This window comes from Leopardus geoffroyi, chromosome D2 (genome assembly GCF_018350155.1).
Source record: "Leopardus geoffroyi isolate Oge1 chromosome D2, O.geoffroyi_Oge1_pat1.0, whole genome shotgun sequence".
Taxonomy (NCBI): domain Eukaryota; kingdom Metazoa; phylum Chordata; class Mammalia; order Carnivora; family Felidae; genus Leopardus; species Leopardus geoffroyi.
In genome coordinates this window covers 12099182-12113942 of record NC_059334.1, presented here as the reverse complement: position 1 = coordinate 12113942, position 14761 = coordinate 12099182, and the positions used below count along the sequence as shown (strand labels likewise).

At 45.3% G+C, this 14761-nt stretch overlaps 1 protein-coding gene across 1 annotated transcript in view; it reads left to right on the top strand.

The window, feature by feature from the left end:
• MTR (5-methyltetrahydrofolate-homocysteine methyltransferase) overlaps positions 1 to 14761 on the top strand; it is a 105673-nt gene that overhangs the window by 36820 nt on the left and 54092 nt on the right. Inside the window, 2 exon segments of the mRNA XM_045437237.1 lie at positions 2590 to 2730; positions 5237 to 5422. Of these exon segments, the coding sequence (XP_045293193.1) occupies positions 2590 to 2730; positions 5237 to 5422 (327 nt within the window).

Here is a 14761-nt window from a genome sequence, read left to right as displayed (position 1 = left end):
GTCACCCCAGGCCAGAAGCTGCCACAGGGTGACATTTTTTTGCAGATGGGATAAAATCCAAACTCCTTAGGCCACTATTCAGTTCTCTCCATGCAGGCACCAGACCTCCCTCATATCCTGGTCTGTCATTCGAATATTCCAGGAGGCTTGCTTCTGCCCTGCCCCTCCCTCCCCTATGCCGTGCCTTTTTTTTACATGTCGCTTCCCCTCTAAAATCCTCATGAGCCTTTGTGGTTCTATGGCGTTCTTCCATTGGCCATGTTTCTATTTATGTTTTGATTCTTAGGGTCGTTCTGTAGCATCCCTTTCAGCCCTCAGATTTGACAGATTTGACACGGAGAACAGAGGGCATTTTAGGAAGATGCAAGCAGATGGGGGTAACAGTGTCTAGCACTGGGTGCCCCAGTCGCTTAAGTCTGACTTCAGCTCAGGTCATGATCTCACGGTTCGTGAGTTTGAGCCCTGCATCGGGCTCTGTGCTGACAGCTCAGAACCTGGAGCCTGCTTCGGATTCTGTGTCTCCCTCTCTCTCTGCCCCTCCCCCGCTTGTGCGCACTTTCTCTGTCTCTCAAAAATAAACAAACATTAAAAAAATTTTTTGTTTTAGTAAGGTCTTACTATGGGCCAGTCGTGGTGCTCAGCACTTTACGTCACTATTGAACCCACACAGAACTGTGAGATGGGTATTATTATTATCCCCATCTTACCGATGGGCCTTTGGGGCAAGTTAAACTACTTGCCTGTTGTTTTACGTCAAGTAAGTGATAGATAGACCCCCAGTGTTCTCTGCTGTCTCTGCCTAGAGTCCACAGGACGAGGAGGCGGTGGAGGCTGGAATGGGATCAGTAGGGGTGGCTCTTTATTTGATTCTAATTTCCCTTGAAGTAGTGATCCCTCAAGGCTTGGCGGTTTGCTGAGAAGAGCACTGGCCTAAAAGAAACCCCAGTGCTGAGTGTTGCTCACCTTGTACACATGACTTCATCATAGTGAGCCCGTGTGGGAGACTCAGACCTCCACGCTCTCACTCCGTGACTCCTCTGGAATGGAGAGGCGGGGTGTTGGCATCTCTGCTGTCTGACTCTCTTGATCGCCAGTCTTGCCAGGTTGCCCCCGTCTCCTCTCTGCTTCCCCCAGTCTTTCCCCCAGGGGCCAGCCGAAGACTCTCCCTCTAGGGTGGCTTCCTCCATTTCAGTCCGCAGAGACCTGGCCCTTCCCTGCTGCTCAGGCAGCCTTGGCGCTGGACTTACCCCGAGTGGGGCAGCACTGCCAGCTGTTCTGTGGGCTGGTGTCGTCCGCCCCCGGCCAGGTGCGAGCCCTTCCAGGATAGGGATGGGGACGCGTGCTGGAAAACACTTATTGGTTTTGATTTTTAATTTTGTTGTCGTCTTTTTCCCGTGTAACCTTCCCGTGTCGTCTTTTTCCCGTGTCATCACGAATGGTCTTTCCTCGGGCAATGCCAGAGGCTCCCATGTCTGCTCTATCATAGTGATGGCTTGACAGTTTCTATGTGGCTTGCTTAAGCCAGGGAAAAATTAGGACAACATCAGAAACTACCGTTGATTTTATCCTTACTTATTTTATTACGTTATGAAGTGGACTGTGAAGACCCAAAATAAACTCTGTTTTATCAGTTAGCATTTATAGAACGTGTATATTTTGCCCAGCATTGTTCAGAGGAGAGCAGGAAAGCAGGACCTTTCTAGAGTCCTAAACACTTAACACTCTATTTTGAGGAATAAGCTGATACTCCTGAAATCACGAGGACAGGATGATGTCGTAAACCATGCCATAATGATCACAGCTGTCACAGAAGTTGGGAGGCAGCAGAGCGCTGTGGAATAAGCAGTGTTTCCCACCTGAAGGATGTTCTCTGGAACACTGATCCTACAAGATATTCCTTAAATGGTCGTAAATGGGAAATGCTGCGTATTATATCCTGTTCTTGGATATTTGCAGTGCGTAATAGTGTATTACAGGATTTGAAAAACCTTCCAGTATAAAAATCTGCTGAGTTTTATTTAACTCCTATTTCATGTAACTCTTACCAATAGCCGGCAACATGCTTTGCATGTCTTGGCAAACACTGAAGAGTGACAGAAGTTTTGGATGGTTTCTCTGAGGACTTCTTTTGGAGGAGATGGGGCTTGAGCTGGGTCCTAAACAGTATAGAAGGGAAGGAGATTGTATTTCAAGCAGGGGGATAATGTGACCTGTGACTCGGAAGTGGAAAAGACGTGGCTGGGTGAAGGGAACCAGGAGGGGAGGAATGGGGAGTTCAGTTAGGTAAGAAGACAGGGCCAGGTCACGGCGGGCCTGGGACACCAGGCTGGGGAGTGTAGCTTCTCTATGGCAGGAAAAACAGCGCCTTGGTGGATTCCGAGTGATGAAATGATGTGATGGAGGAGATGTTAAAGAAGGGTCAGTCGTCCATCTGTGATGATTGATGGGAGGAGAGCGGGCCCAGGGTTGGGGTGGCTGGCCAGTCTAGTCTGATTTGGAAGGACTGCCGGGAAGGTAGGGATGACTTTGGCCTGCCTTCTCTCGGGTCGCCCTCTCCTAATGCTGCCTCCTCTGGCATTCTTTCCTCAGGAAGCTCTGAGCATTGCCAAAGTGCAGGTGGAAATGGGAGCCCAGGTGTTGGATATCAACATGGATGATGGGATGCTGGATGGTACAAGTGCAATGACCAGATTTTGCAACTTTATTGCTTCTGAGCCTGACATTGCCAAGGTTGTACAAAATGTTTATTCCCCAAGGGAGTTCACCTGCCCTCACTCTGTCACTCATTTAACCTTGTCAATTGTCCCATGGGTCTGTCCTCTCATACACTGGTTTTCTGGTTTCTTACGGTGCACACCCAACAGTTTCTGATTGTCAGTTTCTCCTTTAATGGCAGCCTTTTGATATAAACCAGAGAGAGCTGTGACTTCAGCTCGGCTGTTTCCAAGGCTTCTGGGATTGCTCACAAGAATTGAGTTTCCTCTGATGTCTGGATGGCCTAGGAACCTGCTTACCATGTCTCTGAAGGATGCAATTACCCGCTTTTACCAAGTCATGGGTTCCATTTCTAACACAGGGGCGCTCAGCCAGTTCTTCTTTATTGCAGGAAGAAGAGACCCATTTGGGCTTATCAGAGTAAACAAAATTATAAAACAAGATTAAATTGAAGCATTCTATGTGAGCTTTTACATTTGTTCTTTAAAAGATGAAAGTTAATTGTGTCCAGTTTTAAAAATATTTTTTAGATGGCTTCTAAAATCTTTAAAAATTTCACTTCATTTTCTACCATTGAATTTGTGGTGAGAAGTGATTTGTGAAGTTCTTCTTAAAGGAAACTTCCTAGTGCTTTGAGGGGCGAGGCTGTCTGCTTTTCATTAGGCCCATGGCAAACGCTTAAGTTAGACATCTTGTGGTAAGCAGTGAATTACACCGACCCATCTTTCATTTGTGTCTTAAAACTCCTCAGTCAAAAGCCCTGTCACTCCTCTGGGAGTAAATATTTTGAGAATTTAAGGTGCGGAGAAACCAAATGGCTTGTTCCAAGTCCATCAGAATGAGAGGGGGAGCAGCTTTTTTATCTGCTGAGCGGTGGGAAGGGGGCTCTACTGGGGTCGGAAGACTCTCCTCACGGTCCCAGGCGAGTCCGCTGACTGTTGACCCGCGTTTCTTTCCGCTGCTTTGTCTGACTCGTGAATCGTGAACATAGGAGTGCCTCAACAAGGAACAGCCTTAAGTAACCGAAGACCTTATGAATCACTGTTCTGATTGCTCCAGTAACTTTGTCTTGATCTCTCCTGGTTTTGACCTCCTACCACAACTTACTCGAGACCAAGTTATGAACAACTGGAGTCGAGCATAAAAACGTGTGACTAGCCCATGTTTACCAGCACAGCTGGGACACCAAACTCAGCCAGCGGTTTAGAACGTGGGCCTGGTATCGTCACTGGGGCCTGACCCCTTTCCTAGCAAACCTGTCACTGCCAGTGTGGTAAGAAAGAGCAGAGTCGATGGCTCCCTCGTTCCATCATGCTCTGCTTTGGAAGAGTGGCCTGCGGACGAGCCGACTGCCCTGGGAACCTTCCCTGCGTTCTCCTGCCCTGCTCTCTCTCTGCCCTAGGTGGGGCGAGGTGCCTCCGAGACATGCTGCTCACCTGCCCCCGCGTTACCCACACTTCATGGCACCGTGTGTCTAGTCGTTTATCTTAACAAGCTTGGGGAAGCCCGGGAGCCTCCCGCTCCATCAGTGCCCCCCAGTCTAGCACGGGGCCTGACGTGGGCGTCACTTTACGTAATGGAGCTTAGATCAGCTGCCCTCTTTCATTTCTTTGCTTGAAGCTAGTCCTGCCTTGGAACCCTTACTTACTTTTACTTTTCCTGGAACAGAGGCATGAACGCACAGAGACTGTTAAAAATGAACCCGTTCTCATCTGTGCGTTCCAGTTTTGTCCTTTATTTTAGTAATATGCTTTTATTAAATATTACATCTTTTCCTTTCTAATAGTAAAACGCTTCTACTTCTAAAACTCTTCTAAACACCCCCGCCCCCAGTCAGGAAATTGATTTTCTTTTCTTTCTCTTTTTAAAAAAATTTTTAATGTTTGTTTATTTGTGAGAATGAGATAGGGTGTAAGCATGGGAGGGGGCGGAGAGAGAGGGAGACACAGAATCCGAAGCAGGCTCCAGGCTCTGAACTGTCAACGCAGAGCCCGATGTGGGGCTCAGACTCAAGGACCATAAGATCATGACCTGAACTGAAGTCAGATGCTTAACCGACTGAGCTACCCGGGCACCCCAAGAACTTGATTTTCTAAAGGGAAGATTGAATTTGAATAACTTGGCTGGAAGGCTGTTCCCAAGGGTGTACAAGGCTGAGCATTAACCCCAGAGTCAGATCAGGGATGTTCTGAATCCTGTTGGAGATTTAGTTTAGGCACTCGAAAGTGTAACCTGGAAATGAAGCCGGTGAGCTGACCTCCGTGGTTTCATTCCAGTGTGTAGTCGTGATCTTTGATTTATAAATTTCTGGTTCCTACGTGGGGTCTCTTGTAAGACTGGAATTACTCCCAAGTATTTTGGGCTTTAAGAATGAGTACCTTAAAATCCTCTTTCTTCCACACTATTATTACTTGTTTGTTGCTTTCCTAAATAAGAAATAAGGAATATTTGGGAGCCCTTGGGTGGGAGTTTGTAGTGACTTGTAATTTTTCTGTGACTTTTCTTGCCCTTCTGATCTCAGGTGCCCTTGTGCATCGACTCCTCCAATTTTGCTGTGATTGAAGCCGGGCTGAAATGCTGTCAAGGGAAGTGCATTGTCAATAGCATTAGTCTGAAGGAGGGCGAGGGCGACTTCCTGGAGAAGGCTAGAAAGATTAAGAAGTTTGGAGCTGCTGTGGTGGTCATGGCGTTTGATGAAGAAGGGCAGGTGAGTGAGGACTTTTGACTGAGCTCCATCGCGTTACACGGGCTAGACCAAGCAGCGGAAGACAGTAGAGTCCAGAACACCATAAGTACCGTGTGGGTGTGCACGGGTAGATACCCACGTCATGCACGTGTACAGATACTCGTCGCTACAAATAGGAAAATCTGATATATTCTGAAGTCTTTGTATCAGTTGAGGAAGGTATTATTCAGTGAATGCTATTAGACCGACTGGCTGTGCGTTTGGAAGAAAATACAGTAGAGCCCTGTTTCCCACCGTATCCTAAAATGCAGCCTACGTCAGTTAACGATCTTAACGGAAAAAACAAAATTCTGAGGAGTATATGGGCAATTACCCATCTAAACTTGGGAAGCCAGGAGGAAGACTAATAGAGGTCTCCACCTGAAAATGTTTAACTTTCTGGGGTGGAGGACATGGTACCATCTGCAACATGAGTGGTAGCAGTGGGTTAACATCCCCAACATGCAACGTTTCTGTAAATTGGAAAATAAAACACCCAAATCAAGCCAAAAGAAGTCTAGACGAAGGAAGTGAATAAGCAGTTTATAGAAAAAGAAAAGCAGAGAGCTAATAATCTAGGAGAAGATACTATACTTTGTAGTGATTAAGGAAATAAAAAATGAAGCATTAATAGGATATTTATTTTTTTAATCAAAGAGAAAAATCTCTTTTGCACTCTTCTGGATTATTTGAATTCTTCTCCTAGTGAAAACATATCTTTTGGACAAAATCAGTAACACTTTAGTTACAAACAATTTTACTCTAAAACTACAAAAAGCAGAGAAAGGAAAGAAAATGGACATATAATTCCACTACTCGTCAGTCATACAAAATAAGAAGTCAGTATGTCCCGATCTGAAACCACGCCCACCCTCCAGTTCACTGGCGTTTTTTCCCCTCAGCTTATGCAGACACACATGTATCCACATAAGTCTTGTTTGATTAAATAAAAGCGGGATCATGTTGTCAAATGGCTCCTCTCGTCATGTCCCTGCCACGGTATCAGGGAGGGGCAGTGGGAAGCTTGAAACATAATGTCAAGCGAGCGAAGGGCGTGCAGTGATTATGCTGTAGTGATGCCTTATACCTCACGTGACTTTTAGAACCATTTTTGTGTCTCTTCAGTATTTTTTAAAAACAATGAAAAAAAATTCCATCCCTTGTGAGTCAGGCCCCCCCCCCCCCCACCTGACCCCAGGAATGTCATAATAGGTCGATACGTGAAGGTACGTGTTCAGGCTCCTCGTGGTGTTAGGGTAGCAGAAACTGGCAAAGAGTCTGACGGTCCATGAATAGCGGATGCCGCCCAGAGCACTGCGTCCCGGCTAAACAGGATGAGGTGTGGAACCAGGTCTACAGTATATCGAAAAATGGGGAAAAAAGGCAGCATGATCCCGGTTTTATTTAATCAAACAAGACTTATGTGGATACATGTGTGTCTGTATAAGCTGAGGGGAAAAAACGCCAGTGAACTGGAGGGTGGGCGTGGTTTCAGATGGGGACATACTGACTTCTTATTTTGTATGACTGACGAGTAGTGGAATTATATGTCCATTTTCTTTCCTTTCCCTGCTTTTTGTAGTTTTAGAGTAAAATTGTTTGTAACTAAAGTGTTACTGATTTTGTCCAAAAGATATGTTTTCACTAGGAGAAGAATTCAAATAATCCAGAAGAGTGCAAAAGAGATGATTTTGGTAATGGACATGTATTGAACCTTGACTCCTACCAAGCAGGCACGCTACGCACGTTAAATCAGCTTTTTGCCCCAGCATAGAAGTGTTGGCTACGTTTTATTATATTTTTCGTATTCCATGTGAGGAAACCAAAGCGCTTGAGTCGCTATTGTCACACAGGTGGCTGGTGCTAGGATTTGAGACCGGATCTGGTGTCATTCACTGGCCTCTTTGCTAAATGGTCGGGTGAAAGAACCCAGGGTAAGGCTATCCGGGGAAGAGTTGGCTGTTTTAGAAAAAAGCCACCTCAGGGGCGCCTGGGTGGCGCAGTCGGTTAAGCGTCTGACTTCAGCCAGGTCACGATCTCGCGGTCTGTGAGTTTGAGCCCCGCGTCGGGCTCTGGGCTGATGGCTCAGAGCCTGGAGCCTGTTTCTGATTCTGTGTCTCCCTCTCTCTCTGCCCCTCCCCCGTTCATGCTCTGTCTCTCTCTGTCCCAAAAATAAAAATAAAAAACGTTGAAAAAAAAAAAACATAAAAAAAGAAAAAGCCACCTCAGAAAGTCCTTCTGAAGAGGAAACACATTAAAAACCTGAACTAAACGAGAAAGCTGTGGGACCATTTAGGGAAAGAGGAGAAGTTCTCGAGAATTAAACATTTTATATAAGTGAATTTACACCTGCCGTTCTGGAACCTTCCCCCGACTCGGCAGAATATCGGCATCTTCCTGTCTTGGTAAATATGAGTTATAACTCCGTCTCTGATGGTTGCGTTAGATTCCAGGATTGTGTGTTTTCCTTAGTCTGATATTGAATGACATTACAGTTGTTTCTAATTTTTTAGTGAAAGGAACGTGGCTGGCTGGCAAATTCCCGAATTCATTCAGCTATTTCCTCTGGGAAATGGTTGTCCTCGGATGTGCGGACGTTTAACATTTGGACACGTACCGTTAAGTCGTCCTTTTGCAAAGTTGTTATCCAGGCCTCTTCCCCTGCCAGTTCAGTGTGGTGAGACCTTCTGGCATTGTTTTTATTTTTACCTAAGATGTCTATGTAGGTAGTTACAGAGGCGACTACCGCTGTGTGGGTTTTTCTAAAACCCAGAAGCCTCCAGCCCTCTAACCCCCCAGCGGCAACCATGTCAGCTTTTATCTGATACTCACAGCAGTTCCCTCCTTGTCTTCAAATCCCAGTTTTAGGTATTATTTATTGCCTCTCTATAGTGGGGATGAGTTTGGCTTTTTTACTATCCTCTGTACCCCCACTTCACACATCTTTACTTGTATCCCCCCCCATCCTCCCACTACGGTTAATTTTAGTTGTGACTATTTTCGGTGCTCACATCGCTAAGCAACGTACAAGCCCAGACATGTGGTCGTATGCGACAGTTCCTTTTCTTTCCTGCACCCTGTTTGCTTTCCGTGAAATCAGTACTTTCCGTCTGCTTTGTTTCTCATACAGTTTATTTTCAAAATATCCTCTAGTTGTGTAAATTTCCAGTATCCAGTGTATCCAAACACAGTCAGAAGGTGGTCATTTAAATTTCTTGAGGAATGCTGTCTTCAGGTCTTCTGACACAGTCTGGGAAGGTCGTAGTCTGATTGACAGCTGGCCCTGTGAAGCGTCCCTCGCCGTCCTCCTGGGTATTCCTCTTACTCCTCCCTTAGATTTTTAGATCTCCTAATTGCCTCATTCTTTTTTTTTTTTAATTAAGACTTTTTTTAATGTTTATTTATTTTTGAGAGAGAGAGAGAGAGCGAGCAGGAGAGGGGCAGAAAAAGAAGGAGACACAGAATCCAAAGCAGGCTCCAGGCCCGGAGCTGTAAGGACAGAGCCTGATGCGGGGCTCTAACTCACAGACTGGGAGATCATGACCTGAGCCGAAGTTGGACACTCAACCGACTGAGCCACCTGGGTGCCCTGCCTCATTCTTGGTTTGAGCTCTCCTGTGGTGAAGTGCATTCTCTGTCACCTTCCTAAGAAAGAAAACATGGCGGTAAAATTTTTCAAACCCTACGTGTCTGAAAATGGCTGTATTCTACTTTTATACTAATCGACAGTTGGACGAGGGTGTAGGATAGAAGCTTGAAATTCTTTCCCCTTTGCTTTGAAAACATGGTCTTCTGGTTTCCACTAGGGCTGTTCTAACCCTTCGTTCTTTATTGTGAAACCTATTTATTTTCCTACTTTCTGGATGCTTCTTGGATCTTCTCTGTCCATGGTGTTCTGAAATCTCTTGATGATGAGTCATCTCTCATGGGGTGCACCCAGTGGTCTCTTTTGATTTGGGAAACTTGAGGCCACAGTTGCAGCAAGTTTTCTTGAATGTTTTTATCTTCTCTTCGCACATGTGGTGTTCAGATATTGCATGTTTTGGAAAGCTTGCCTAATTTTCTTTTCTTTCCTGTTTTTTTCAGCCCTAGCATTTTGCTGTGCTCAGTGTGAGATTTCTACACCTGTATTTATTCTCCAGACTCTCTATTGAGTCTTATTTCTAGGAGCTTTTTTTCTTTTTGTTATCTAAGTGTTCTGTAAGAAATTGGTATAGACATCTGTTATTAGTTGATGGAGGCAGATACTGGCTTTAATTCTTTCAAGTGCATCTTGAGCCCCTGGTGTGTGCCAGGCCCTAGGAAGATAGCAGGGCATAAAACCTAGTCCCTGTCCTTGTGCAATGTGTATTTTTAGGGTGCACAAGGAGTAAGAAATAAAAACACAGGTCACACACACCGTTCAACATAAACATGTTGGATGTACAGTACTTGGGAATAATTTGTACATAGGTGGGATTTAAAGCAGGGAGACTGTGTCTCCAAAGGAATGACTGTAGAGCAGAGGTCCCAGGACCAAGTGCATCTTGGAGCTGCAGTGCTCAGGGCTGGGGAGAGGAGGAGACCCCATGAGAAGAGTTCGAGGAGGAGCAGCCTGTTTGGTAGGGGAGGAACCAGAAGACGGGTTTCACTGGGAAGCCAAGTGGAGAACAAGCAAGAAGGGCCCGATGAGCTATTTTAGAGAGCTGTGGTTAGATCAAGTAGGATGAGACAAAGAATTTTATCACTGGATTTAGAACTGGGGTAGTTGATGATCTTGCTGTACTGTTTCCAAGGAGATGAAAGCTTAATTGGAGTGGGTTCAAGAGAGAATAGGAGAATTGGAGGCAGCAGGTGTAAACAACCTTTTTTGAAGAGTTTTGCTTTAAAGGGGAACAGAGGAATAGTGTGGAAACCAGAGATGGGTAGGGGGTTAAGAAAGGGCGCGCGCGTGTGTGTGTAGATGGATAATGTGACGATATGTCTTTGCAAGCCGATGGGATTGATCTGGTAGAGAAAGAGAGAGGAATTAATGCACAAGGGAAAGGGGGTGTTTGCTAGCTCTGTGACCTTGTAAGTGGGGAGGGCCGGCAATCAGTGTGCAGGTTGGGGGGGCGGGCCGTGTGCTCACACTGCGGGAGCGAAGTTGGAAGCGTGCAGATCCAGAGGCACGCTGGGCGGTGTTCTGGGGGGAGTCTGTAACTGCTTGTTTTCTCAGTGAAGCAGGCAGCAAGGTCAGCTCAGAATGGGAATGCAGTGTCGTGTGCTTTGCCAGCAGTGTGTGTAGCCAGTCTGTGTGTAGCCAGCAGCCTCTGCCGGGGCTTTTAAAAACCATGCACAGCCCTGGACTCCACCCTTTCGGTTCCTGGCTCGTGTGGTCTGGGGTGAGACCTGGGCTAAGTAATTGTTTTTTTAATTTTAAATTCCAGTATAGTTAACATATGGTGTTACATTCGTGTTAGATGTACCATGTAGTGATCCGGCAATTCCGTACATCACCCTGTGCGCCTCGCCTCGAGTGCCCTCCTTAATCCCCATCACCTGTTTCACCCATCTCCCCACCCACCTCCCTTCTGGTAACCGTCGGCGTGTTCCCTGTAGTTAACAAGAGTCTGTTTCTTGCTTAGCCTGTCCCTCTCTTGTTTTCCTTCCTTGGCTCATTTGTTTTGTTTCTTAAATCTGGCTTCAGGAATTTTGAGGCCTTAGAAGGTGATGTGTATACTGTGATTGGAAACCAGCAGCGTGTATCTTGGTCTTCGTAGCACCCACCTGGGGGTAGCTGTCCTCCCATGTTAGAGTGAGTCAAGGTCAGATGGTTAGGACGTGCTGGAGCCAAGTTCGGATCCCTGATCTGCCAGTTTGAATACTGATGCGTGTTTCCAAGTCCTGTGTAACTTATCCCATGCTTTGCCCATTCGCATTGCACAGTGTCCGGTCTGGTCTGAGAACGAGCTTTCCCAATTTAGATTTGAATGTGACTAGAAGTAAAAAGTAAGTGTAGGGAAAGAATCGTTTTAATGTTTATTTTTTTGAGAGACAGAGAGCACAAGTTGGGGAGGGGCAGAGAGAGAAGGAGACACAGAATCTGAAGCAGGCTCCAGGCTCCGAGCTGTCAGCACAGAGCCTGACTCAGGACTCGAACTCAAACTGTGAGATCATGACCTGAGCTGAAGTCAGACACTTAACCAACTGAGCCACCCAGGTGCCCCATGAATCGTTTTAACCTAGTTACGAAAGAATGCAGATTAGAGCAATATTAAGGTAATGTTTTATCTGTACTAAGTCGGTGAAAGTAAACTTAAAAATGATCAAAGCCCATGCTGGTGCAGCAGTAGAAACAGAAAGCCTTATTCATCCTAGAGCATAGTATCAGGCTGGGACGGTTCTTTTGAAAGATGCCGTAATACCTGCCAAGACATATAAAAACGTTCATACCCTTTGAGCTAATGATCTCATTTCTGGGAAATTATCCCAATAAAAGAATTAGGCAGCATTAAGAACACTATATACGCAAAGATTTTTCACCAGCTTTATTGAAGAAAAAGACACCTAAATGCCCAACTGGAGAGAAATTTTTAGCTTAGATTACATCATTCTGTTAGGATATTATTCAGAGTATTCAAATATTAATTACGAAGATTATGGCAGGGTGACAGTGCTTATAAAATGTAAATAAAAAACATAAAACCAAAAATTATTTAGACACTATACATGACAGCGTAAAAACTACATTTAATAAAGATCAGAAGAAAATGCTGTAAAGGAAAATAATTGTTACTATAAGGCAGTAGAACTAAAGATTCCTTTTAAATACTGCTTTCCCTATTTAAAAATAATTTTTCTGTATGATTATAGACATATATGTTTACTGAAGAATTATAAGAAATTACAAAGAACAACACAAAAAAATTCACGTATTTGCAAAGCTCAGAAGCCAACAATACAGATATTTTGGTTATTCTAAAGGCATGTCTTCTGTCAGTGAATTCTCCTCACACTCTTGGGTGTAGAAACAGTTAAGAACCAAGATTTGCTTTGCTTGGATGACATGGTTGCTTCTAAGGAGAAAGCCGTTCTCTTAAATATTTGTTTTTGAGAGAGAGAGAGACAGAGAGAGAGGGAGGGAGGGAGGGAGAGGGAGAGGCAGAGAGGGGGGAGACAGAATCGTAAGCAGGCTCTGCACCATCAGCACAGAGCCCGATGCGGGGCTCGAACCCCCATGAGATCATGACCTGAGCTGAAATCAAGAGTTGACGCTTAACCAACTGAGCCACCCAGACGCCCCGAAAGCCTCTCTCTTAAATGGAAAAACTGTTGGAACTGAACAGAGGGGGGAACTCATTCCTGCTTTTGTTGCAGTATCTGGCTGCCGTCTTCGGTTTATGTTTGTGATTCATGTTGCACTGAAAACTGCGAAGTCAAGGTCGGATGTGGCTGAGGGGGCTCTGGCCCTGAGACTTCTGGAGTAAAAGGCAAATAAGGAAGCGTTTCTTTGTCTTTTGCTGATGTTCATAGTTTTGATTGCCTGTTATTTTAACTCCTTTATCCTTGAAATTTCTATGGGAAAATAATGTTATTACTACTACTAGATTTAATTTTCCTTTTCTAATTGAAATGATTATTTTGATAGAATAATTTTTGGTAATGTGAGGTTTCTTAGAAATATAATTATCACCTAAAAGGATGGGCTTATATCATTTTTGTTTGCGTGTGTGCAAACTAATTTAAAAGGATCAGTATCCTATAAATGCATCTGTTATATTCACATTTTCCTCTGTTAAATGATTTGAAAATAATTTTCCAACTTATGGAGAAATAAAGCCCCATTGGAATATTGATTAAAATTTAACCCTAACTTAGAGTATGATGATATCTTAGCAATATTCCTAGTTGTCATTTAGGAGCATAGGATGTCTTTCCAGTTATTATTAATGAGGTTTTATAGTTTTTCTTAAATAGAGAATTTCGGGAAACTTCCTAGGTGTTTTGTGTCACTTTGTTGTTGTGATTGGCTTATTTTTTCCTTTCGTAAATATTTCTCCTTTGGTAATGATCTTTTAGATTTTTTTTTTTTTTTAATTTTTTTTTTCAACGTTTATTTTTGCGAGAGACAGAGCATGAACGGGGGAGGGGCAGAGAGAGAGGGAGACACAGAATCGGAAACAGGCTCCAGGCTCTGAGCCATCAGCCCAGAGCCTGACGCGGGGCTTGAACTCACGGACCGTGAGATCATGACCTGGCTGAAGTCGGACGCTTAACCGACTGCACCACCCAGGCGCCCCAGATCTTTTAGATTTTTATTTCATGACAGCTTCTCTGTTGAATTTAGATAAATTGATACCGTTTTTCAGTTGAATGTCTTGTATTTTCCAGGAAGCTATGCACCATGGTATCGTAAATGGTTCTAGGAAAGGGAAGTAATAGTTCTCAGTTTTCCCTTTATTTTTACCTTGCTGAAGGTAGTTGACCCACGCCTAGGAGCTCATTCTCAACGTTTTCTCCTCTGATCCTCTCCGAGCTTTGTTAACATCCTACAAGTATTTCTGCATTTCAGAGGCCTCCTATTCAGTGGCTATGGAGAGGTCACCACTGCCCAGTTAAGCTTACGTGATTGGATATATCTGTTCTTGGGCCTTTCCTTCTCAGGTGGACTATAGGTCTGAAGTCCTTGCAAAGGCTTTTCCAGATTGCTTTCGGAGGTGGGAGTTCATGACGGGGATGTGAGGAACAGAAGGCCTCCACGCCTCTCTTGGTCCCCAGGCCTCCACGGAGCCTGGGACGCGCGTTACCTCACAGGAGTAACAGCACAGCTGGGGGACCTCCAGCTCAGGCTCCGGCTTCCCAGTGCGCCTGGCTTTCCTCTTTGTGACGGAGAAGATTTGAATAGGGTCGCTTGGCCCCAGCTAGGAAATGGTGCTGCTTCACCTGGGCCTTAGCATTGGCCTTCCAGAGTACGGTTTTCCAGCATGCGGCTTCTACCTGTAGTTTCTGGAGAAAAGCCACGGGCAGGCGTTGCATCATGATGATGACTACACAAATGAGTCTGGCCTCCGATTTCCTCATCTGCTGTGTCCCCAGTGGTCACATCTGAGACCCTGTCCTCCCTAGTGTGAGCATACTGTGGAGATTGTCTCTGTGTCTCGTTGCCCTGTCTCCCGTCTCGTCCATTTCCCCCTCAAAGTCTGAGTCCCTGGCATCCAGATTTTCTGCCTTGAGCATGAGCTGTGCCAGGGGCGCCCCTCCCTTCCTTCAGGCGAGGGTGAACCAGGGGCCCTCCAGGTTGGCCTTGCATTTCCAGCGACCCCAGTGCACTCCTCCACCGTGGGCAGGGTCTCCACCGTC